The following is a 26,825-nucleotide window of genomic DNA, read 5'->3' on the forward strand; positions in this document are numbered from 1 at the left end:
TAAATAAACGAATTAAAGTAGGCTAAGTAAAGTGGTGAAAGTAGATGAAGGTGTTGAGATGTTTATGATTCCAGACCATCTATATGAATTTACATTTTTCAAAAGGATTGATGTGGAAACACCACTTCACTGATGATGGCCAATATGAGTGCTGTGTTAACACCAGTTTAAACCTGGTGTTTACTGAAGATCATCCTAATCCACCCCTTTACTCTCTGTAATACATCTCTTCACCTCCAGAGGGAGCCCAACCACTTCACCGACTGAACCATGAATTCCTCAACACTGAACAGATGTGCTGGGATTTTTATTTCAAAATGTTGTTATGCACATGACTGAAGTCAGGCAATGAAGATCATTAGAAGAATGCACATAGTAAGATGCTTTAAGATGAAGCTTGTTGAGCCTCCATGTCCCAAACATTGGTCGCATTTCAATCATTGCACATCCCCAGTTCATCCACTGCTGCTAATGTGGATGTAAATGTGGATCATTGTGTTTCCTCCACGTATTTACTCATTTTATTTGCAGGTTTCCTTTTTACCGAGAAGGACTTTACTCTTCAATGCGCTGATTGCTCTCAAATAATTTGACTGAAGTTCAACCACCTGATTTACATTTCCTGTTTTCCTCAGGGTGTTTGGATAATATTAGGGGCAGAATTTACAGAATATTAACCCACCATGGAGCCCCAGTGGCCTGCTGTCATGTTCGGGCTGTGGAGATTAAATTCTTCCATAAAATAATTACATAAATACAAGATACTATAGTCCACAGAAGCAACACAAGTCAGTTGGATCTGAAGGGTAATGTGCCTTGGCTTTGATTGACCTTTTTAAAGTTCAGACAACATTACTGGCAAGTGAAGAATAATCAGTGTTCACAGGCATTGATGTCTACATCTGATATTTTAAAAAACTTAAGTACTTTCCTTACCCACAATCGATATTTAACGGGTTTTAATTATTATTGTTTTAAACACAGGGAGCTATGACTTTGAAACGTGATTGGTTTGCTACACAAAGAAATAACACCAAATAGACAATTGAAAATCAGCATCAATTAGGCCCACGTGAATAGATCAGGAAAAAAAATGCAATATACTTATCATCTGCACTGAACTTTGAAACTCTTGGTTATGTCTCGTGTACATACAGTTAAAACCTTTCACAAATAATGGTATGCTGTATTTTCGTCCTCAGTTATTCACGTGCTGCTTCACAGCAGAGTGTGAGATGTAGAGACACATTCCCACGGCCCTGAGTCAGGGGCCTAAATCCACAGCAAACGTCATAAACGGTGACGTCCTGTGTGATCATTTTAATAAAGGTCCGTGATCCCACCCAGCATCAAACATTTCGCGGGAAAATGGATGGACGTGGTCACGAGAGTGTGATGATGTAGCGCCTAAAACAGACGCTTGTCGGAGATACTCGTTGCCTATTGGACGGCGCGATCGTGCGTGTGGAGTTAAAAAACCCAGCGTCGCTTTTGATTGGACGCAGCGGTTAGCGGCTGGTCGCGCCCCGCCCCCTCCTCAGCAGCTCGCTCGGCTCTCCTGCGCCAGCAGCGGTGTGTGTGTCACCGAGGCTGGGCTGCTGCTGCCGGACAGACCCGGAGTCAGCGCGAACACCCGACCGGTCCACCCAAACTGGCATCGGGGCCGAGGGGCTGCCCCGGCGAGGCTTACACCCGAGCGACGTTCAGGTCGGACCCCGCGCCTCTCTCCGTCACCCGTCCCTCCCGATGTCGGACTTCAAGCTGGGGATCGTGCGGCTCGGCCGTGTGGCCGGGAAGGTGAGCTGGATCTCAGGGCTGCCATGTGCGGCCGGGGGAGGGCCCGCGGGGATCACAAAAGACGCTGCAAAAGAGACATTTGGAGCCGAGGAGTCGCTGCTGATCTCCCGCGTCGATGTTTATCAAGCCTTCGCCGACGCGGGAGCAGTTAAACGGCGCCTATTTTAGCCGCTTTTGAGCGGATTAGAGAAGCCGGCCGTGCCGAGCCAGACTGCTTCTCTGCTCCTCCGCCGCCGCACAGTCTCGCTGCGAAGCTAACGCTAACTAGCACGTTAGCGGGTCACGTTAGCTATGTTGGCTAACATTTAACGGTGAAATAACGTCCCGGAGGTCCACGCATTGTTCGTTGTGTGTCATTCCCGGTGTCGGCTGTTGTAGAAGCGGTGCAGACGGCTGTTAGCTCGGCGGCGGTGGCTCGTGTTGACGCTCGGCGGTGGAGTTAGCAGTGCCACGCTAGCTGTTATTTGGATTACACGGGCTGCTCATGAGGAAGCCATCGCCATGCTCCATCAACTGATTCTTTTGTGCAACGTGACAAAGCACCGGCAAACACAACACACACACGGCTCAACAACTGTGGCTATGAACCTGCATTGTGTTGTTATTATTATTTTATCTGATTAAAAAGCCACGCAAGCGTCGCGTTGTTGAACTACGGCTGAGTACAGAACCGCTCCTGGCTGCTGGTGTCACAAGACTCTCACACTGGGGATAAACGGTGCAGACAGTTCAGTTCGCCCACCTGCTGAGGGACACTGCTCCTAAGCTGCACTCACATCTACTTCACATGGCGTCACGATGGTCCCTTTTAGATCTACACACTTGCCTTGTTGCAGCAGTGTCACGTTTCGACCTTTTTGGTTTGTGGACATCTCCACGGCTGAGTTGAACCCTGCTCCATGGGGCTGTAATGTCCTAACACAGCTCAGGCTGCTCTGAAGTGGATGAGACCAGTTGCTCCTTTTTTTTTTATTATGAATTTGTTGCATCTCGACTCCAAATGCTGTTGATGTCAGACTTTAGATGATGCATGCAGTTTGGCTTGGTTCACCAGGCTAATTCCGCTTATTTTCCTGTTGTGTAGATTAATGATACTCAAAAGAGAAACCCCATCTTTTATATGCCCGTTTCGCAACTGTGACTCAAACTGCAAGTTCCCTAATAGGAAAATTTGAACATCCCCTCAGTGGCTGGTCTCTGCAAACAGGCCACCCTTTGAGAAGTTGTGCTGTTTCTGTGTAAACTAGTTAAACTGTGCACATTTCTGAATGGTCTTTGCTGGATGTGGTTATACATTAGGCACAAACCCTCCTCTGGAAGAATTGACAATTGCCTACCATCACTAATAATTGTATTTATTTAATGTGTAGTTATTTGGGTAGAAGGCTTCAAACTCCTAGTCTATTTATGAATGCCCGGAGGTGAAAGTTTTAAATACACAGTTATTTATGAGAAGGCATACTCGGCATGCTGCTCATATGCTATTTTATGAGTTTATATGGTTCTCACAAAGGCTGCACCTCTTGTAAAGTTGTATTAAATATTGGCACAGTGTTAAATAAGACAATATGCTGCTCTTGCAGGAGTTGTGCTTCTAACACGTTTCTCTTATCTCTCATTCCAGACAAAATACACACTAATTGACGAGCAGGACATCCCGCTTGTGGAAAACTATGCCTTTGAGGTAAATTCATTCATGTGCAAAGTTATTGTTGTTTGCTTTGACCTATTTTCTGATAGTAAACTTTTATGTTTGATTTCTAGGCGCGCATGGAGGTAGATGCAGATGGCAACGGAGCTAAGATCTTTGCCTATGCCTTTGACATCGGTAAAGGCCGCTGGGCAGGGAGGCCGCTGCATGAGCTGCTGTGGTAAGTTCATTCTTCATTCAAGTTCATGATACACAGATTATTTTGTTAGAGTATCTCTAGTCAACCGACTGTGCAGGCAAACATCCTCTCTGTGGAATTGTCCTTGAGGGATTGTTGTGGTTGTGATCACTAAAAACTGTAGCTGCCTCCCCCTCTGCCATCCAAGATAACTTCTTTCAACTTTCACAAAAACTTCACAATAAGTCGGTATCTTGCAACTGGTGTTTGATTGGAGAAGTTTTTTGATTTGCTGATTGGTTGCTGTGAATGTTATCATTGATCTTTTGTAGGGTGCGCATAGTAGCTTATGTTTCTCTTCCACTTAAGTCTCATGGTCTTGTAGAAGCAAGCAAGCATCCATCACCGCATCCATAAATCTGTGCAGTGTCGGTAGCCATCTACAACAATGTTATAGCACTAATGAGCTACACTCAACATCTGGATCCATGTCTTGACCCAGGGAGAAGCACAGAGGAGGCATCGCACCCAGTTTCCAAGTCATCCACATCAACTCTGTGACAGTGGACAACCGGCTAGACAACCTGCGACTGGTGCCAGTGGGCTGGAGCCCAAAACCGGAGGAGATCTCCAGCAAACAAAGGTAGGACCACAAGTTTTCTCCATAAATGAAACCAGTGATTTATTAAGGGCCCCATGCTGGCCTGTTCCTGTGCCTGAGGAAAAACAGATAATTTCTCAGAAAAACAAATTTGCAGTGTTTTTTTTCCGTCCCATGTCCTTTAAAACAAATGCTTTTGGGTTGTTTTGTCTGCCAGTCTTCTTAATGGTCTGTTAACTTGAGAAATTAGTTGAAGATGTTTAATTTTGTAACCTGGGTTGTCGACACGAAACTGTTGAGAGTTAAGAACTGTCGTTTTATAGGAAGGAAGGAACAGAGTCTGTTAATGATTCTGGTTAGGGCCGGGCAATAAACAGAAAATATATCGAAACCGACATTTATAAGCTCTAACTGACTGCACGTCCTGCTGCACGTCCTCCCTCCACTCAAAACAGATTTTCAAATGGCGGCTACTTCTGTTCATGTTTTTGCTGTAATATTTCTTCTCGTGTTCCCTTACTCGTGCAGAGAGCAGTCTCTGTACTGGCTGGCCATCCAGCAGGTGCCGGCCGACCCTGTGGAGGAGCAGTATCTGGAGCTAAGCCGCACACGCTACTACAACGCTAACGGGGAGCTGGTGGAGGAAGAGGAGTGCTCCTGCACCTACTATGAGTGTCATTATCCTCCCTGTTCACTCATTGAGAGGAGGGTATGTACTATAACTGGCATCTTGTGAAACCTGCATGATTCTTTTTGTAACAAAATCAAATGTTTTAATCCCATTCACACGTTGATTTTGTTTTCTTATCCCAAATTGTTCCTTGTCTTCTCACAGCTCCGGGAGTTCAACATCTGCGGTCGCTGCCAGGTGGCCCGCTACTGCGGCTCCCAGTGCCAGCAGAGGGACTGGCCGGCCCACAAGAAGCAGTGTCGCGAGCGCAAGCGAGTGTTGGCCCTGGAGTCAGAGCCCGAACGATGATCTGCCTTCATCCTCGCCTGGGAGAGGATGGGGAAGAATTGGGGTGGGGGGGTCTGGGTTTGACTTGTGGCAGGGGAGCAGGTATGGAGGGCTAAACGGGGAAATTTGCTGGCGAGAGACTAACGACAGAGGACAATGTTGGTTGCTTGATTGTTTGTTTGGATTCGGGGGGTAAAGAAGACGGAGGAGAGAAAAGAAGAATCAAGCAAAAAGACATCTGCCACTTCCCAGAACTGGTAGTTCTCCATAGCTTGCTTTTCATTTGGATGACGGGGAAAGTGTATTATTATTATTAATATTATTATTATTTTTTTGTTTGTTTGTTTTTGTCTTTATTTTTCTCGAGGGGACACACCCTCGAGCTCTACCTGCTGCTATGGTTTTGTGTGTGAGGGGGAACAAGTCGTCTTGTTGTTGAACTGGACAAGCTTCTTTGGACCACAGTCATAGACGGACAGTTGTCGTCATCCACTTTTTCGCTCCTCCACCCGGCCACTTGGATGCGGCGACGTCTGTGCGAACGGGGGATTCCGAACCCATCGTTCAAGCTGGTACAATGGGACATGGACCTTTTCACTGTATCGCTCCCTCTCTGACCTCTCTGGTGTGCACAGCTGCCGTCTTCATGGTCATGGACACCTTCGCCGCCTCCCTGTCTTGTTCGCACTCTCCACGCAGCCAACCACGACACGCATCAGACAGATTTCACTGATTGAACCACACTTCCAGTATTGAGTGTGGGTGTGAGAGAGAGAGAGTGTGTATGTATGTATGTATGTATGTATGCTTGTATGTGTATTTGCTGCCAATATGTACTGAAGGACATTGAAATGCTTAACGTGGTTTACAGGCCGCACTAACGTTATGTCTGTTCTCTTCTTAAAGGGGCCATATTACGCAATTTTAAATTTCATATTTAATCAAACTGGTGGGTTCAAAATTTTCACTGTTCTGTAATAAAAGTAGTTGCCAAGTAAAGGCTTTAATTTTTTTTCGAGGTTTTCTCCACCCATTAGTTATTTTTAAGTCACTTTGATATTATATATATATATATATATATATTACAAAACTGCATTTTCAAAGTTACTATTTTAGAAGCTCTTCCTGATGTTATTTAGTACTTAGGTCCATCTTTTTCCATTATCACAAAAATTAAATACTGTTTTATTCTGATGAGAAATGAATTATCCTGTGTTCTCAAGACAGAGTTCCTCAATGATCACATGGAAACAAAAAGGAAGAAATGATCTTTACCAAAGTCTGCTCTCCTTCTGTGGTTTGACACACTGAATCCCTCCAGTCAGTCTTACTTTGCTGGGTTTTAACACGCTCCAGTCTTCTTCGCGGTATTTTCTTGCATCTGCAGGGTTATGGTGTGTGTGTGTTGTGGAGTTTGCTCTAAGGTTATTTTTTTGAAGAAATTGAGCTATATATTTATTTAAAACATGCGGTTGTGAAATGTGCTTTTGTCCTGATATTTGAAGGTAAACAGATAATAGAGTGGGGTCCTTTTCGTCACATCTTTATGGATGGGGGAGGGGGACTGAACATTTCATCCCTTGTTACTTGCTTTGTGTTTACTTTTCTCATCCTGAATGAAAGAGTCCCCCTGGTTGTTGCCCCTCCAGATGTTCCATGAAAACACTGCACACCATCATCGTCACTAAAATCTTCCACGTGAGAGACGTCTCGGAGTGTAAAACTTGAATTACCCCACTTTTAGTTTGTACAGTGGTTCTACAGGCAGAAGCATTTCCTGCTTTTTTTTCCCCTAAGACATAGCGGCCCGAGTTAAATTGTTCTGTTTTCAGATTTGTCCATAAAGTTCTGCCCTCCTTGTATTACCCGCAGTGCACACCTGCTTAGACGTGTCCTTGTGTGTCTTAGGTGAAGAGTCCAGACACTACGCATGTTATTCCCACGTGTACATGCGACCTGTTGATTGTTTCTTATGTGTGTGTGTGTGTGTGTGCGCGAGTGTGTGTGAGTGAGAACAGGTTTTCAACACTGCACTAAACCTTGGCTCCCATTTTAGCGTATTTGTCGTAGATGGGCTGAAGGGAGGGGGTGTGATTTGGACAGCGTGTACAGATCGTGTCTGAAATCTTTTTGTTTTGTAAGAATATAAGCATCAATCACCTAGAAATAAAGAGCTACAATATGTGAATGGAAGTACAGTTGGGGATAACTGACAGTTGCTTTTCCAATGTAAAATGACAATAAATAAAATAAAACCTCATCTGTTGGAGTTGAGTATTGATAAGTGTAGGAGGAGAAGAAAATACATGATAACCTTTAATTGGTTTATGACTATGATTTGGTGAATGAGATGTATTATGAGTTTTGTCCTGCTTGGGTAGAAAAATGCAATATTAAGTAAGTTCAGTATATTTTCTATAAGCTTCCAAAGTAGGACTGCACTCAGTGTAGAGTCTTAGAATAGAGAAAGGGTTTTACTGTTGACTTGTGGGTAAACTTTCAGTCATGGACAGATCTCATGCTTAATTTCCATATAAAAAAAAGAAAGAAATTACCATCCAGAATGTGCTTACATACACTTTTATCTCTAAAGTATGTCCATTATTTCTTCCGTCTCTTGAATGTAACAAGTGACAGATGTTCAGCTGCATCTGTCTGGTAACTCAAGCCTCTGTGTTGATGCGCGTGCCTCAGCGGTAGTTGGATTCTCTTCTCTCCAGCTGTCACATCTTCCTCTTCTTCTTCTCGCTGGACGTCTCCACTTTGCGGCTGAGCCCTCCAGATCACTGTGGTGTCAAAGTTCAACAGAGGGGGTCACAGAGGTTAGCGTGTCATGGCAGCCTGATTTCTCCACATAGCAGAAACAGGTCACGGCGATAACTTTATTTAAGCTCCAACTCTCGTGTGACCATCTGTTTGCTGAAGCTGTTGTAAGACCCATTAATGGGTTAAGATTAATTTATAATGGTGGTGCTCATTTATATAGCACGTTTTAAACAACCACTGTTGACGAAAGTGGCTTAAAATATGAAAAGAAAGAGTATTAAAACATCTCTAATAAAAAAAAACAGGGAATAAATAGAAAGTGCAAAAGCATTGAAACAAAATAAATCTTTCAAACACGTTACTCCTGATCTGCTCATCTTAATTCCTAAAGATTCATTCTCTGTCCTTCTGAACTTCTGTAAATACCAACAACAACATTGGTTAAGACTGATTAGGGTCCCTCACATATCTGGAACAGGATAATTATTTATACTTTACATGTAGTTTTTGTGACTGTATCAAATGTGACCTGTACAAATCTTTAAAAATGTCCTGTAGTGAGCGGTTGCAGTACTTCCTCCTCTCCTTTAGATGTCGCTAGTGGTTCAAGCAAACTTGCTGCTCACTTCTCTTGATCAGATTCTTTTCTCGCAGCACGGAAGTTGTATAACATCACAGAGAAGGTACACACATGATGGTTTTATAATATCAGACAGTGTCACCAAGACAAACTAATAACTGCAAGTTTAACTTTAACAGCGGGAGGAAACATGGTGAATCTCGGTCTGACCAGAGTGGACGACGCGCTGGCCGCTAAACATCCGGTGGGTTTTAATTTGCTGCCCCTTGTTCCTGGAGGACACTGAGCACAGGACACCTCTGTGATATATGAATATATAAGAAAACAGTGTATAAGTGTTATAGCAGAAACAATCATGTCGTGATAAGTTTGTCCTCCTCAGGGTTTAGAGACTTATGCTGCCTGTCAGTCTGGCGCCTTCATGAAGGGAACTGGGACCTTTATACTGGGTAAGTTTCATTTCCCATACACTCACATTGTCTTATCATTTATATTTGTATTACATTATTATCTGACTTGAAAAATAGAACATCACTTCTAACTTTAGTTTGTTTTATTGCTTTATTGTATTATTTTTTAATTATGTCATGGCTTTGAAACAGGCGTTTGTCTGTTTTATTGTTTAAATATAAAATTGCACTGCATGTTTTGTTTCTGTCTGTGTTTGTAAACATGTTGTTTGAAAAGTGCTTTATGGATAAAGTTTGTCATTTTTATTATTATGATGATGATTATTATAATTATGATTATTATGAGTATATTGTTGTTGTTGTCACATTGGATTTCTGTTATTGTTACTTCCTTTGTCCCAGTGTCTCTAAATCAGTCCCTGATCTGGAAAATCTTCGGTTAAATGTTACTTAGGAAAGTGTCAAACACTGAGAATAAAGACCAATGAAATTACAGGGACGAAAACACACACATTCTTATGACCAGTGTTCACCACAGGGGGGAGCTGTGCTCTACGAGTGCAGATTCGTTGTTTTTCTTTATATGAGGCAGAGTGCTGATGGTCACGTTGTTTTATTATGATATAAGCTCTGATGTGCATTGTTGATCACTGCTGTATTAGTAATACACAAGAGTTCAAATAAAAATCACAATTTACTTTGTTAAAATTATGATTGACAGTAGGAACTTAGGTCTGTTATCTGTGATTCTCGCTTTAGGAATGCAGTCATAATCCCCCCTCCCTCCTTTTTTTAACAGAAACTTGAAACATTTGTAAGATATAAAGGTTTTTAAACCAGTTTTATTCCAGAAAGGCTGCATGCGTGTACTGTGTATACAAAGTAAATATGTAGGTGCAGGGCCACTGAAAATATGTATCAGTGACGACAGTAACATGTAACTGCAAGACTGATTCCAAACTACAATAGACAATAAGATAAGATATGATCCAAATTCACTTCTTACAGCAGCAGATTTTCAATGGTAGACAAAAGAGGAGGTGAAAGTACAAAATAGAATAAATAAATAAAATAAAATGTAAAAAATATAGAGATATGTCCAATATATCAACCCCTGCTTCTTGAAGGGACGTTTAAATGTTCATCCTGTGACTGGATTTCTTAATGAAACAAACATTCAAGTATGAATGAGGCGTGAATGCACCTCATGTGGCGTGTGCTATGTTTGTAGGTGCTGCTGGTTTAATTGCCGTTCAAAAGGCTATACAGAGGAAACTTCCTTATCCTCTTCAGTGGAGCCTGCTCATTTCAATAGGTGAGACGTGAAACCTGGACTATAAATACTATGGATACTAACAAGACAAAAAATCATTTGCATACAGGAGAGATGTTAATGCAGCCTCTGTAAGCTTCCCTCTCCTCCCTCTCTCAGTGGCCTCCTCAGTTGGCAGTTATGCTGTGACTCGCTGGGAATCACAGAAATGCTCAGATCTCTGGCTGCTGCTGGAAACAGGAAAAATCCCGGACAGATCCCCACCACAGCGTGAGTAGAGTGTGCGGCTGCAGACAGGCTCGTCTTTATTCATGGCTATCGTCTTCATAAGAACATGTATTTATCATCATTTTGCCCTCGGCCCTTCATTCTCAAACAGATGTAGCTCTGCCAGCTCTGTTCTTCAGTCATGCCGAACCAAATGAGGACAGTTCACTGACATTTATGCTTAAAATGTACTGTTCTCTGGGTTTCTTTCAGTGCCTAAACTGGAGGAACCGAAGGGACCCGGGAAGACAAAATATGGCGACGTAATAGATTGAACATGATCATAAATAAAAACATATTTATACTGTATATAACTGATGAAGAAATATCTTATGCATAGTTGTCTGATGATAATGGCTGAATAAAAGAACTACTTGATGAGGCTCAGTTGTTCTTACTTGAATATATGAAGATACTTGGTCTAATGTACATGCAGACAGTCAAACCAAAAGGCTTGAAGTACAGAAAAGAAATTCATTATTATACTATTCCGGAGACAGACACATCATATAAATCACAACACAGGCACATACTGGAGACTGGCACCAAACACCTAATCTATGGCATAGAGGCCACTGTGCCCCTTCAGGGCTCACCCATTTGTGGTATTTCCTTAATAAATCCCATGAATTGAATTTAATAACGACATTAACATGTGGATGTGTTTCCTGAATCAGAGGTGCAGAATTATTTGGCTTTTCTTTTATGAGGAATCAGATGTTAAGCTCATGATCCGGTATTATTATCATTTGGACATGTTTGTTTGACATGCAACAGAATTAAAGCAGTGCTGCCAAGACCAGATATTAGTTGTCGCTGTATACCTCATGTGATCTGCAGAGCTGTGTGTTTCAGGTCCTTTTGGGAAAATACACCCAGTAAATGACCAGTTCTCTGTTTTCAAGCATGTTATATAAACTGCTGCTTTGAACGTGACGTGTTGAATGTTGAATGCAATAATATTTTGTGATAGATACCCTGCAAAGATCCATCCTCTCCCACAGACACAAAGACGCCCACATGTTCATGTTTTAGACTAAACACAGAGGGAAAAATAGGACAAGATGCTCTGAAGCTATCAGAGTGGACCAGGTTCTCTGATGTACAAATATATACTATATTCTTGTTACATGTTACACTGACATGTCACTACTTTGAAAAAGATGCCTCTCCTACAACTCACAATGTTATAATACATAAACAACTCCATATCTTTCTTAATGCCCGCGGGATCAGAGGTGGAGCAAATATAAGATCACCAAAATGCAAATAATAAAAGAATCTATATATTTGGACACTGCTTTTTAGACAAATGCAACAGCCAGTACCAAGATTCTTACCGATCACCATTTTGAACAACTGCCAAACTTGTAAAAACATACAGCTCTGGAAAATGAGCCTATCCAGGTGCAGCACCCATCTCCTTCACAAAGACAAGTGCTGATAAACAGCTTTAAATCACGAGAGCTTTGAATTTTAAAGTGTGAAAATCTAGAGTCAGTGTCCATCAATATACAGAATCTGGGATTGTGGTTAAACGTGTCCACAAAAGGGAAAAGAGCGATGATTACATTCTGATATTGGCGTAGCTAAGCTCATTTGTACAATAAGGTGTTAATAACATAGATTCTGCACCGTGCAGTGCAGGCCATTGAAACAAAAGAGTCTTTCAAACATACTTAAAACACCTCGAGTGAACGAAGTGACCAAAGTCCAGGCGTTTGGTTCACGGAGAACAAGCCAAAGAAATTCTGAGAGCTCAAAACACGAGCTGCAGTGGAAAGAATCTCTGACACAGAAAAGGAGAAAAACGCCTGGATGGGAAATTCTCATGGTAAAGAAAACGTGGATGAGGGGAGATTTTTTGACTTTGGTTTAATATTCTTTTTCTCTCCATCTCTGTGCAGTCTCATTCCACCCCCACTCACGCTTCCTCTCGCTCTCGTCCTCCCCCTGACTGCAATTCAAATCTGATTTAACACCTCCAGGATTTGTAGGTTTTGAAGTCTCTTTCTCTGTGTGTGTCTCTCTCTCTCTCTTGCTTCCATCGGAAAAAGCAGGCTTCATGAATTGAATAAGCTCTCAGATCCTTTGTCACATGCACACTGATACGGCTGAAGGGAAAGACTTAGAGGAACAGGGAGCAAACAGGAGATAATGAGAGAGAAGATTTGCGTGTGCGTTGCATGACAGGACTGACTGGACAGTGGACAGTGACTGAAACGATCAGCGGTATGGACGAGGCTGCTGGGATGCTTGGCATGGTTAATAAATCCTACAGAGAGAGAGCATGAGTGTGTGTGTGTGTGTGTAGCTGTTTTTTGCAGCAGTGCATGCGTGACAACATGAGACCAGAGGGGCGCAGGAGTCATTGTGCACTTGTCTGACTCTGTAGGTTGAGTGATCACACTGAGCTGAGCTGCAACTGGACATTGTGTATGTGTGTGTGTGTGTGTGTGTATCTTTCTCACTATATGACTCTCTTTTGTTGTGTAACAATCGAGCCTGAAATGCTCAAAAAATCCCCAAAAGCCAGATACCAAATACAATTTTCAGCGTTTCTCCAGCCCAAAGTGTAAGAACCAATATTGTAGCAATAATCTGTGACCTTTTACTGCATAAACACTGACCTTGTGAGGACCAGTAGACCTCAAACGGACCAAATCCTGGTCCTAATGAGGGTAAACGTCATTTCTTAGGGCCTAGTTGAGATAAGGGATAAGGCTGTGGTGAGGCTCTCTACACTTGATGGTCGTCAATACAAAGTCCCAAGATTAGCTGAGCAAACCTGTTCCACCATGGAAGAGCCAAAACTATGGGGCCAGGGTTGAAGCTGTGTGTGTGTGTGTGTGTGTGTGTGTGTTGAGGGTTGTGTAACTGTGTCTCAATCCCTGTGTGAGTAATCAGTCTTATAGATGTGTAAAAAATCTGCAAAAGCGGACTAAGATTTGCGAATGAGTATGCAAATGTGTATTCTCTCCGTGTGTGTAATCAGATTTGTAAATGTGTAGAAGAAAAGCCCCATACAAAACCACTGCTGGACAAAATCCATACTCTGAAGCGGTATTATTGGATATTTGAGCATGTGATCCCTTGGACCTGCTCTCTAGCCCGGAGTCATTATCAATTCCCCACAAATTAATGTGTTAACTAGAACAACTGGTATGAGAGGGATTGTCAAACGGGGCTTGTGTGTTTGCTCTGAGGGAATCTATTGATTGTGCGTTCTATCTGTCAGCCTCTGTACAGTGGATTTGATGGACATACTGTAATAGGGAAAATATGTGATTCAATATCAGGTCTGACAGGAAAAATGTCCTGAGTGGGAAGCATTAGGCCTGAATCACAGGGAGGCCTTTGTGACAGTGTCTTCACCAGCCGTTGCTGCATACGTCGGTGCATGATGGGATGGGAGATCAAGTCTGGGCAGGTCGCAGAGAAACACAGGGCTGTGCAGGGGCCGAGAGTTTCTCTTTCTCTGACTCACCGCTGGGAGAAGAGAAAGAGGAAAAAGTCTCACTGATGTGCCAGATATGGTGGCAATGTGTTTGGACTGTGTGAAGTTTGAAGTAAGTTTTGTGCAGGGAGTGAGTGCAGAACGGATGCATGATGAAAGGGTCCGAATCACAGGCAGGACTTTATTTTGATAGGATTAGCTGTGGTTTTTATTGTCACTTGATAGTGGCCTCGTTTGGAGGTCAGGGCTATTCTGTAAAGTGTGACCCAATCAACAATCAATGGTTGTTGATTGGAATAACATCTCATAAATTAATGAACTACATTATTTTGAAATCTAGCATAAGAAGAATACATCATATTTCATAAAAGGATTATGTGTTTCTATACAAAATCTTAAATAGAATACTGATTGTAGTTGTGATGTAAATGCAGTGAAATCAATGTAACTGCGGCACAAGAATGGGCACCCATTATATTTATATTGGTGCAGATCCAGGATTTTCTTTACTATTGTGAGATATGGTGTGTGAGGGGCTGTTACTTTGTAATCCAACATGCAGAGAGACCATCTGTCAATGGGCAGGAAGTAAACTTCCTTCATTATACACAAGTGAACCTGGGGGTTGTTTAATGGACTTTTCACACTTGATAAATTGTGGACTTTTAATCATTGGGTTGAAAGTGAAACAAAAGGATGGTGTTCCTCGTGGTGATTGTAGTGTGTGTGTGTGTGTGTGTGTGTGTGTGTGCGCGTGTGTGCGCGTGTGTCCGTGTGTGTAAGGTGATAGTTAGCTCAGCTCTTTCTGATTAAGAGTGGGGAGGGGGGGTGGGGGTATAATATAATCCAGATCTTTATGAATAACGTCTCAGCAGCGTCAGTAATAACAAAAGCACAACTCAAACTGGAGCCCACCTCAGCGCTGCGCCAATCAGGGACCGGCTCGTGCGCGCCGCGGCCAATGGCAGGCCTCGGGACGCTCGCGCACGGCCGTTTGAAGGGCGGTCCTCGGCAGAAAAAGGAAAGTATGGATCAGAGCAGCGGCGGCGGAGGCTGGACCCACAAGACCCGGGAATTATAGACCGATTCCAGGCTAAAATATCCCCTCGTAGAGACATGAACCCTGCTTCTTAGTCAGCGGTAAACCTGTGTGTTCTCCTGTGTGTGTTCAGGGTTGTGTTTCCACTCTGTTAGCGGACTGGTGCTCGCGTGTTTCTGATCGATTGGGTCATCAGTATCTACCTCCATGGCTCTGATAGCGACTGACCGCGGCTGCAAACTCAACGGGACGTCGGTGATCGGCAGAGTTGGGCCGAGAAAAGAAGTTCTCCAGGGGAAGAGTGAGAGCTTTAAAAGTGGCCAAATGCAGCCAAAGGAGACGGAGTATTCAACAGATGGTCTCCCCAAAGCCTTCCTCCACAGCCTGAGGACCCTCTTTGACATCTTGGATGACGGGGGACGAGGCTACGTCCACATCTCGGAGATTGAGAGCCGCTGGCAGGGCGCGGACACCCGGGCGCTGCCCGGCGGGGTGCTGGGCTGCCTGAGGAGGGTCACCCCGCCGCATGGATGCCTCACCTTCGAGCGGTTCGTCGCGGGGCTGCGGTACTCCATGCTCAACCCGGAGAACAGCTCCCACATCAAGGCCCAGGCGGCCGTGCACCCGCAAAAGCAACCGCAGAAACCCGCGCCGCTGTCCGCGTGTGGCGTCGGGACCCGGGCGGAGAACAAGGTGCGACCGCTGGGGCCGAGCAACGCGTCCAACATGCAGCAGCAGCCGCAGCAGATGCACCGGGCGACCTCGCTCCAGAGCCGAGTCAGGTCGGAGGAGGGGGCCGGGTACCCCGCGTGTGGTCCGCCGAGGTACGGCGCGGGCTTCGAGAGGTCCGGGCGGAGTTTGGAGCCGAACCAGGCCGCCAAACCGACACAGCCTCATCAGAGCCGGGTCCGAACCATCGAGTCACTCGCTCTGGAGTCACCGCAGCTCCAAGGAGCAAGTAAGTGGCACCATGTGATGTAAAAGAATAGAGGAACAATATATTTTCATTTTATGTTTAAGAGAAGAAAAGTGAAAGATATTCCAGTTACAAATATGTATCACTACATCAATGACAAGCTTCAACAAGCTGTTAATAATAATACGTGTTGTCAAATCATGTTTTGTTGATTTTAAAATGTCGTAATATCAAATATCATCATCAAGGTTCGTGCCAGTTGCTTCTGTCAGTTCTCCACTGGATCTCTCTCTGGGTTTGCACATTTCTTCCTGTTGCTCCAGAAACCAAAACCAAATCTTATCTGAACACAGAAGTGCCGGAGGGTTGGATTCAGAGTATCAGAGCTCCACTTGAGACTAAACTCCCATGAGCAGGCCATTTGACTGCATGCATAACTGAGCTGATGTGTCCACTGCAGCCTTGCCAGCTTTGCTCTTGTATTATAATTTGATTGGATGCAGTGATCCATGAGGTGCACACACACACACACACACACACACACACACACACACACACACACACACACACACACACAGTGTATGCATCCATGGTGCTTGTGTTTTTGTATCTCATTCAGCAGGGGTCTTACAGGATTCGACAGCTGTCATTGTTCCGGTTCTGACAGCAACACTTCCCAGGTATCACCATTACGTCACAGCTTAAAACAGGCACGTTGAAGGGGGTCTGCTCCAAACATGGGTGCCCAGTTGAATAGTTGCCGTTGTTAACCCCAGGTCAGGTCAGGTCAGACATCACGTCATAAATTCCTGCAGAGATTTATCTACCCAGCGAGGACGGAGTTATCCCCGCCACGGCACACTGATTGGGGAGCAGGCATTGGTCGGTTGCATGCATGCTTGCATGTTCAGTATTTCCCCTGGTATATCGGATGTAGGTTGGAGGAGTCGCTGCAGAGAGAATTGCTCATCATCTCTCTTACAGGCTCACTGTTGTTCTCTCAATTCTACAGGAGTCCTCTCAATTACTCTCCATTTATCCATCTCTCTTTCTTACACACATGCATTCACACATCTTAGTTTGCATGCTCTCTATAGCCAGGCTTGTCTGGAACTATAAGAGTGTAACTCTAGCTCTTTCAGCCCTCTAGGCTTTCACCGCTCACAGAAATTGCACTAAGGACACTGTTGTGTTTTCGGATAGTACAATAGATGGATAAACAGATACAGTAGATGGACAAAAAGGAAAGTTTGCATACTTTTGTTTGCCTTTGCTCAGCAGCTTAGTGGGGTGGTGTACTTCTAGCCTTGTTGCATCAATCTGTGGACATGATGGTTCCCTTTGTCCCTCTGATCTCAACCCCATCCTACACCTTCTGGGATGAATTGCAATGATTGCGAGTCAGATCTTATCGTGCAAGAAGCTTAATCGAAGTGAGACACTGCAGTCAGATTCCAAAATCTTGCGTAGACCCTTAAAAGAAGATTAGAGGATGTAATAGATGTGGGTTCGTGCCCAGTGTCGTAATGAAATTCTCAGTTGTCACACATGGATGTAATATTTGCATGTCCACACACTTTTGTCCATATAGTGCTAAGAGGCGGGCAGACCAGCAGTATTCATGTTATAATCTCTCCCATGCAGCCAAACCTGGATTAGGCCAGATTACAGCAGAAAGGCCACTGGGCTCACTGAATCACTGCAGCAGTGAAAAACCCTCCAACACCCTGGACATCACCAAAATTCATCACTCCCTCTCCGACTCCTCTCAGTTTTTCCTATTCATATACAAACTCCACACACAGGAACAGAGCAGAGATTTAAGGGGAGTTGAAGAAGGGAAGCAAACCGAGAGACCTTGTTCCATAACAGAAAACTGTTAATTTGGGGTTTAGTTTGCTTCCTATTATCTCCTCATGCTGTTTTACAGCCTCAAGCTCAGATTGTACAATCAACAAAACATGATTTGACAACACATATTATTTGCATGTCCAAACAGCTTGTTGAAGCTTCTCATTGATGTTGTGTTGTTCAAAGTCTTTGTAACTGGAATATAAACTACTGAATGGGGAACTGTGATGAAATGTTTCCACTATTCTTAAACATTTTGGATAACTGAACTGTTTTCAACTATTTATAAGGAGCCTTTTCATCATCACTCTCTACTGAGTTCAGTTAGTATCACATAATAAAAGTCATCCTACCTTGTTTAGCAGAAACATTGGCAGAGTACAGCTCCCTCCTGTGGCTCACACTGGCAACCCACATGCATTATCAGGCCAATTTGATATATATATATATATATATGTTTTCTTGGTCTTCCTCGTCATTTTCCATCTATAGATGTGGAGGTGTTTTCTGATTAGACTGATTTAGAAACGCATGAAATGAGTGAAATGTGTATTTTTTCTGAGCTGCACATTACTGATGCAGATTATCTTGTGTGTGTGTGTGTGCACTGTTATCACAGTTATGTTCAGCAGGAGACAAACCAGACTGCAGTGATTACAGAGCAAAGTTCCTGGCTACAGTGTTGTGTGTTTAAAAAGATTAAAAGAGTCTGTTTCTCATTTCTCTCTGGAGGTGTTGTGAAATCAGGTTTACCAAGATCTCAGAGTGAATCTGCAACAGGATTTACTGGCGGCTCCAGGCGACACGGGCGGAGTCGGGACGAGCAGAGACGGCATACCATATCCAACGGGGTGGATTATGGAATGGTAGGCATACCTGCGCACTCACACACAAACACACTGTCTGTATGTGATTGATGATGTTTACAGACATAACATTGTTCCATTATTTACCTGGTTGCTCAACAATCCGGGTTCTGTGTTGACATTAGCGATGAGTGGGTTTGTTGTGGATTTTTATTAAGCCACTACACCTTCACTACACCCTGCGAGACAGCTTCGCCCACCATTACAAACCCACTCCCTTTTTAAGTGTTCACGGGTAAAACCAAAGACCCTGCAAATCTAATCGGGGCTGCAACGATCGCTCGGTTGATCAGAACGGTGACTGAAAACGTCAACCATCCTTACTCTAGATTCTCAGATGTGAAGATTTGGACTGTTTATTAGAACTAAACTTTATATACAGTATATTCCATTGAATACAATTCACCTTTGGTTGTGGGAAACTATAATGAGCATTTTAAACCACTTTTAAGACATGTTATAGACAAAAAAGTTCATAGATAAATCCCCAAAAGACAGATGAATTGAAAGTGAAAATCTAACTCGGATGTGTTGCTCGATTTGATATTTGAGACATTGTCTTTTCACTTTTGGTCGACATTTGCACAAATTCACATATGGAAGCAATCAGGGTGTTGGTGCTGTTACCGTGGCTACTGAGATCATCTTACTGTACAATGATAGTACATTTTATATAGCACTTTTCTAACTGAAGCGTTTTCAAAGTGTTCAAACCCGAAACCCCTGAAATCCCCTTGTTGGACACACGACATGTGGAGTTGAGACTGTTAATTGATTTATCTACTCTATGACCCTCATATGATTATAGTTTAAATAACTTTGGGTTTTACATTATTGTTTGGACAAAACGTTCTTGGATTTTGCTGTCACTTTTGGCTCAAAGATATTGCGATCACTATTATTCTCTAAATTTTGAATCTCTGTGTACGAAATTTCAGAAAATGCTAATCTGTTTCAGATATGTACTAAAGACCAGACATTTTCCTGAAATATTCTATATTATAAGGCGATTTATGTAAGAACGTAAATATCCAAGTCATTTGTTGGGGACATTTTCCGGAACTTTTCCTGCCAGCCCCCAAAAGTATTTTGTCCGGAGTGAGCCCATGTGAGAAAACAGCAGGAAAACGTCAGGAAAATTTACACTGGGTGAGTTATGTTTTTAATGTGACTTAAAGGGGACATAGCATGCCCATTTTACCACAAGTTGATATGGTTCCTTGGGGTCTTAATGAAATGTCTGTAACATACTTTGGTCAAAATACCACAAGGATCATATAAAACAGCACCCTTTTTACCCTGTATAAAACAGCCCTCCACAGAGTGACCTGTTTTGAGTGCCTGTTCCTTTAAATGCTAATGAGCCAGCTCCCCCCTCCCCCCTCTCCCCCCATGATTTTAAACGATATAAATTACATATTTTATATGATATAAATTATCAAATATGCATCCCATACTTTGTATTCCCCTTGTTGTCCTGGAGTTTTAATTTTCCCAATCACATAATTAAATGTCTCCCTCTGCCCATCCACTACAAGCACACAAGCAGACAGACAGAGAGAGAAAGAGAAGGGTGGGGGGGGCTATGAAGACCATCATTTACCCCCGAACCCCGACATTCAACGGGTACAACAACAAGCGGAGAAAGCAGAATCGCGGGCTGACCTTATATATACAGTCTATGGGGCTGACCAGCGGAGAAATGCTCGTCCCGTGTGAACAGCCAGGCGGCTGCGTGCTGGAGAACGGCGCTGCGCTGCCTCGCAGCTGCGCTTCCGCGTCCGGTGTACCCCGGCGTAACTACTGTAACCCGGCGTAACTACTGTAACCCGGCATACAGTAGAGCTGAACACTGCGGAAGTCTTCCACACAGCTGGCAGTGTGGAAGACCGCTGCGAGGCAGCGCAGCGCCGTTCTCAAGCGCGCAGCCGCCTGGCTGTTCACACGGGACGAGCATTTCTCCGCGCTGGTCAGCCCCATAGACTGTATATATAAGGTCAGCCCGCGATTCTGCTTTCTCCGCTTGTTGTTGTACCCGTTGAATGTCGGGGTTCGGGGGTTACAGTAGCGCTGAACACTCGTCCCGAGAAATGCTCGTCCCGTGTGAACAGCCCGGCTGCGTGCTTGGGAACGGCGCTGCGCTGCCTCCGGTGTAAACCCGGAAGTAACGAGTGTGGGGGGACGGGGGTGGGCCAAGACCATGTAGGGAGACTTCCAGTTCCTTGTTACGACACAATACCCAGGAAGCGCAATCGAGTCGCTCAAGCATGACGTTTCTGACTTAGAGGAACTATAACAAAACGCGCGAGTGTTTTTTCCCCAGAGTTTTTGGGTTGGTAGACATGCCAGATACCCACATTAACCTGTAGAAGCACTAACAAAGTGGAATTTGCATGCTATGTCCCCTTTAAAAAAGGAATACAAATATCTCAGGATGTATAAGTGGAGCCATACACATAGAAGACACGGACAAAGATGTCAAATAATCGATTCGAGAGCTTTTGGTGATTGAGTGCTATGAACAAAAGATTTCCTGAAGGTTCCAGGTATGTTCCTGCTGTTGTGAATGCACCTGACCTGGACAAGCTCCTGCTGCGTTCTTCATATTTGACAGGAAAACTCTGGAAAGTGTCCAGGCCCAAATCTCCAGACATTTTTCTGGAGTTCATGTCTGAAAGCGACTTAATAGTCACGAAAATGTGACATTAGAGGAATAAGCAGCTTTTCTGGATCATTGGTAAAGACCGAGACCTTATTTATCGATGTTAAGTATGATTGGATATAACAGAAGTTATAGACAAAGAATAGTTGGGTGTGTAGGAAAGTGTATAGTTAATAAATACCCTGAAAGTCCTGGGAAAAAGTAAAAAACAAAGTTTTTCAGTGGAGGCTGTTCTCCATTTCACTCACAGTTGGCCCCCCGCATGCCCCTCCCATCCCCGTGCCCCCTGCCTCCCCCCTCCCATCCCCGTGCCCCCTGCCTCCCCCCTCCCCCTGCCCCTCCCACCTCCAGTCCCAGAGCTCGTGCCTCCTCTCACTCTCCGTCTCTGCCCCCTGCCTCACCATTTCTCTTTCTCTCCAGCTCGCCTCCTCTCCCTCCTTCTCTCCCCGTCCGTGTCGCCATCTCCGTCTCTCTTCTCTCCCCCCCCCCCCCCCCACCCCACCCCACCCTCTCGGCCTCTGCATCTGAAGAGGCCGACTGACCGACTCCCCCCTTCCTTCTCCCTCCCTCTCTCCCTGCCCCTCTCCTCCTCCCCCTCCCTCTCTGTCCCTCCCACCAACACCACCACCACCCAGGCCGACTTGGCCCGCTGCTGCCCTGATGGTAGTGAGCCGGGTCGGGCCCAGGGGCCTAGTAGAAGTAGAGGACACGCTCGGTCGGCCCGGGACGGCCTGGACGGCTGTGTGGGCGGCCTACACCACCGTCTTCATCCCACTCAGCAGTAGCCTCTATAGCAGCAAGGCCCTGCACTTTTTCCTCTGGGTGAGTCGGACGAGAGGGAGAGTTTGACAGGGAGGTGAGAGGTGTTGTCGAGGATATGGAGAATGGTTCTATAATGAGTTTCAGGATTTAAAGATGTTTATGTGTGTTAAGGAAAGTATAGGAGATAAAAAGTTGTGTTCAGGCACAGTAATTCAGTATGTTTGACGATCAGGGTACTAAAAGCGATCTGTCTTTCTGTCTAGTTTTAGGGACTGTGCGACATGTATGCTGATTTATCTTGGAGCCTCAGGGTGTGGACTTGTGCTGTAATGAGAAGTGAATGACAAAATTTGATCAACAACAGTGTTTCAACTCATTTATCAAACAAGATGACAGTTGCAGTTTCTCAAATTTGCTACAGTTTTATATCTCTGTAAGTTGAGTATCGGCCGTGTTTCTTTTTCATAAACTCGACAGATCAAAAAGGAAAATAAATCTATTTTCTTTTAGGGGTTTTTCTTGAGACGGAACCCTAACAGAGTACTGCCGAACTTTAGGCGTGAATAGTGCTGAGTCAATAAGCTGAATAATTGACATTAAGCAAAAATAACAAACACTCCCAGGTTTCGAAGATGTTCGGCTTTGCTGCTACTTTCGTCTCTTTAATCTAAAACTAAAACCTTTTTAAAACTGTAGTTTGGACCAAACAAGCAAATTCAAGACATTACCTTTTTGTATTTCTTACTATTTTCTGACATTTCATACTAAATGTAAACATTAGTTATTTGCTTCCTTAAACTGTCCCTTTCCGATGGATGTTGGCATTTGTTTTTCTCTGACCTGCTGCTGTATTGTGCAGCCTTGTGTATGAATATGAAAGGCTGTTATGTTCTTCTTTGTGTTTTGGCCAAACAGCTTGTGCAGTGAGTGCCATGTTATTGTGTGTGGTGCTGTGTGTATTCATGCCTGCCCATTCAGCGCTCACAGAGCAGACAAACATACATGCACAGACTTTTTCCACAATCGTTCAGCCACTTGCTGCTCTGCTCCCTCTGTGTATTTTCTCTTCTCCCTCTCTCCCTCTCTGTGTATTTTCTCTTCTCTGCGCCCTTTCTTTCTTATGCTGGGTTTCCTGCCTGTGGCCCTCACACATTCACACAGCCTGACACTGGGTCATGCTCAATTCTAAACACAGAGCCCGGACCCCCCTCCTCTTCCTCTATCCCCTTTCCCTCTGTTTTCTCTTTCTTGTGAGGCCTTATGGGGAAAGAGCACCAGTGTGTGTTAAACAGATTTTGATTTCGGTGTTGTCCTGTGTTTGTTTGCGACATGTATCCGGGGGTATGAGCGATGGTCAGTGGAATGTACTGAGCTACTCTGCGGACGGAGGGATGGAGCGATGTGAGGATAGAAAGATGACACACCAGGTGGCTGAATGCCAGCTATGAGGCCTGCACTGTGGCAGTGTGTCACATGGACAGCCTGGTCAGCACAACTCAATGCAACACACACACACACACACACACACACACACACACACACACACACACACACACACACACACACACACACACACACACACACACACACTGGGGTGGCCATAGTTGAAGTGGGTCCGCTGTTTACCCCATTCTTGCGTTGCTGCGCAGTTGCCATGACGCTGGGCTGATTGCTCCTCTGAACATTGTTCAGGATGGGAGTGAGTGCGGCACAATTGGTCTGGCGCCATTGTCTCCACCCGCACAAAAGCGTTTGCAGCAGATGCCCTTGTGAAAACACGGGAGTCAGTCTGCATGGCAGACTGCTGGCAGCCCGGTGTCAATGATTCGATTTAATCTTGGCAGAAATCTGAAAGCTGTCTTACTGACGGCATGGGAAATGTTTTCTTTCTGTCGCGTCTCCTTGAAATCTGGTTTGTTTTCGTCTGGTATTAATAGAACATTTTCCTTCCTCTTCCTCCATTTTGCCCCTTTCCTGTCCCCTCTTTTCACTGTCCTTCAACATGTCATCCCCTTTTCAACTTTCAACTCGCACAGTTGAAGCAAATGAAAGAGCTCGAGCAGGAGAAGGACTCCCTGCTGGCGGGCCTGGAGGTGGTGGAGCGGGCCCGAGACTGGTACCAGGGCCAAATCCACAATGTCACCGAGAGACAGCGGCAGGTCGGCCAGAGCTCGCACTGCACGGTCAGTTCACTGTTACAGCTAAAAGACTAGCAGAGATTCAACCTGTTGTTTTTAATTGATGTAGATAACTGGATAAATACATATAATATAAATTCGTGAGGAGATATTTCCCTCACACAATGCAGATTTCAAATTTATGACCTTATTCCCTCACAGTAATCCCAAATCAAACAATGAAATAAAACACAACACAAACAATAAACAATAAAATCTGTTTTGTAGTAAAGCCAGATCTATACTGGTTTCTATGGAGAACATGTCTATATATTATAGTATCCATATATTGGCAATAATTCCTAAGATGTCGTTGTCAAATCTAATGACAAAGAAATGTAATTGAGGCTTGATATTTTACATTTTAACCGTAAACTTTATTATAAATAACTATAAATAAAAAGAAAACCTACAGATATTGTAAGTTACAGAAATTAAATTTTGATTAATGTATAATACAAACATAAATGCACGTCTTTTCTGCATCTTTTATTCTGTAAAATATAAGTTTTCACACGGGCGCATAACTGCAAACAAATTCAGATACTGATATGTCTGTGAAAGATAAATATTTATCCTTTTTTAACCTAAATTTCAAACTGATCTATTTTTAGTTAAGTGTGTGTCCCTGTCCTGACATTTCTCAGACCTTTTAACTGCTTTGTTTATTTCATTAACTCTCTGTGTCTTCTCGCCTCTTAGGATTTCTTGACAGAAGCCAATCAGAGTCGCATGAATGTTCTCATTCCCAAACTACAGGAAGTCAACCACTGCCTTAGTGACCTTATTTCCTGCACTGGTATGGTGAGTACAAACCGCTTAAGTTTATTTTACTTCTACGATTAAACCTGGTGTTTTAGCATCGAGTTTAAATGCTAATTCAACTTCATCTCTGAGCAAACAAGCGACAAATGTTTGAAGTCAACAAGGTGACTGTTCACTTTAACATCCATAAAAATGTACAATTATATTACACAAACTACAATAAACAAAAGTGAGTTTAAATATGTGCTTGTTACTTAGGGAGGGATATATAATAGTTAATTAAACAGTAAGCAGTTCTACACCAAACGTTCCTGTAGGCTTCTAAAAGAAGAAATCTTACTTCTTTGTTCCTGGACATCTCTCTCATCTGTAATTTAAAACTATTTCGAGAAGAAATTACGACACGTCATAACAAACCATTTTCTTGAAAAGATGACATGAAACTACATGTGGAGCTTTTTTATAATTTATCACCCGTTCCTCTTTGTTAACCCAGCAGTCATTTCCTGCCAGCGGCAGCCAGACTGCAGCACTGTCTTCGAACTCGCAGCCTCCACCTCCAGCTCCTCCACAGGCCATCCAGAGGCTGAAGGACCAGAACCGGCTCCTCACACAGGTTTAACACCGCCCACGTAATAGATATAAGTCACAGTAGCCTTTAGGAGAATGTGTGACACTCACTTCTTTTCCATTTTTGTCCATCAAGGAGGTGACAGAGAAGAGCGAGCGCATCGCCCAGCTGGAACAGGAGAAGTCTGCTTTGATAAAGCAGCTTTTCGAGGCTCGAGCCCGCAGCGCACAGGACACCAGCACCATGGACTCCACCTTCATCTGAAAACACTCCACCCCTCGACATATCTGTTCTGGTCAGGAGCAAACGTTTTCTGAGACTGACTCTTTGTTTACCCAGCTGACCACTTGTGGCAGTGACGCACCTTTTAGCCATGACACGCCAAAACCCTCGACTGCAACATGTCACCACTACACCCCAAACTAAACCATGCACTACCTAGACATGAACACTCCCGAATGACTTGACCCAAGAGTCTAAAGGCTCTTTTACTTGCTACCTTCCCTCTTCCTGCACCTAGCAAGGGTGCAATGAAAAAAAGAAAGGGGCTCATGAGCTCCGATCACTCCATTTTGTTTTTTTACACCATCTGCAAGATCTCCAAACTCACTCCTAAAGAATTGTTGTTTTTCTCCTGCTGCTTCACTCCACAGGCAGCATTAAGCGCTAAGCGGTCCATAAAGGAATTGGACATTAGGGGGAAATGGTTTCCGTTGGAATACAATGCCATATTCTTACAGTTTAATATGAAAACTAATCACCTGCATCTGTGTGCTGTGACCTATCACTTACTTTTTTGTTTTAAATATTTTAAGTTTGGTACTTAAATCACGGTCATCATGAGGTACACTTTACTTTATGCTTGTCGTTCAGTATTCCCTTCCTCTTAATGTAATGTTTACGTGTCGTTCGCTTTCTAGTTTTTGATTTTTTTAAAATCTCGAACACAAAGAACAGGTTTTTACTGTGTTTTATAATGTAGCATGTTAAATGTTAAGACCTTTTGAGATGTTTTTTAGCTTGAAACAAGAGATGGGAGGACAGTTTACAAAACCAACAAGATGTTGCGGCGGAAACAGATGAGAGACGTTTGCACGTAGAAAAGAGCCGAGGAGGATAAACGCGGTAGACGGAGAATGTGACGGAGATGTGCGAGGCGTAGTTCTGATGCCATGTCAGAAACGAAACGATCAAGAAAAAAAATTATCATTTGGTTGTCAATGCTGCAGCCAATGTCTTTACAGTGGATTCTTTGCATGGATCATGACATATTTATCT

General features: G+C 43.9%; 3 protein-coding genes across 4 annotated transcripts; all 3 read left to right on the plus strand.

Moving 5' to 3' along the window:
- Positions 1-1,506: 1,506 nt before the first annotated feature.
- Positions 1,507-7,445, plus strand: zmynd19 (zinc finger, MYND-type containing 19). Its single transcript, XM_034602907.1, has 6 exons — positions 1,507-1,797; positions 3,422-3,481; positions 3,562-3,668; positions 4,129-4,269; positions 4,756-4,936; positions 5,063-7,445. Exons 1-6 carry the CDS (start codon positions 1,747-1,749, stop codon positions 5,204-5,206), a joined length of 684 nt encoding a protein of 227 aa, XP_034458798.1. The 5' UTR covers positions 1,507-1,746; the 3' UTR covers positions 5,207-7,445.
- A 1,132-nt stretch (positions 7,446-8,577) lies between these two features.
- tmem141 (transmembrane protein 141) lies at positions 8,578-10,800 on the plus strand. Its single transcript, XM_034602584.1, has 5 exons — positions 8,578-8,775; positions 8,914-8,980; positions 10,173-10,256; positions 10,374-10,484; positions 10,695-10,800. The coding sequence occupies exons 1-5, from the start codon at positions 8,722-8,724 to the stop codon at positions 10,754-10,756; spliced, it is 378 nt and encodes a 125-aa protein (XP_034458475.1). The 5' UTR covers positions 8,578-8,721; the 3' UTR covers positions 10,757-10,800.
- A 2,542-nt stretch (positions 10,801-13,342) lies between these two features.
- sapcd2 (suppressor APC domain containing 2) lies at positions 13,343-26,704 on the plus strand. Of its 2 annotated transcripts, none has more exons than XM_034602582.1 (6): positions 13,343-15,935; positions 18,477-18,610; positions 24,071-24,217; positions 24,914-25,015; positions 25,473-25,592; positions 25,683-26,704. In XM_034602582.1, the coding sequence occupies exons 1-6, from the start codon at positions 15,185-15,187 to the stop codon at positions 25,809-25,811; spliced, it is 1,383 nt and encodes a 460-aa protein (XP_034458473.1). In that variant the 5' UTR covers positions 13,343-15,184; the 3' UTR covers positions 25,812-26,704. The 2 variants fall into 2 exon arrangements, with proteins under 2 accessions (XP_034458473.1, XP_034458474.1); XM_034602583.1 differs by having other exon boundaries at positions 25,476-25,592.
- Positions 26,705-26,825: the final 121 nt, after the last annotated feature.

The sequence above is a fragment of the Hippoglossus hippoglossus genome, chromosome 12 (genome assembly GCF_009819705.1).
Source record: "Hippoglossus hippoglossus isolate fHipHip1 chromosome 12, fHipHip1.pri, whole genome shotgun sequence".
NCBI classification, from domain to species: domain Eukaryota; kingdom Metazoa; phylum Chordata; class Actinopteri; order Pleuronectiformes; family Pleuronectidae; genus Hippoglossus; species Hippoglossus hippoglossus.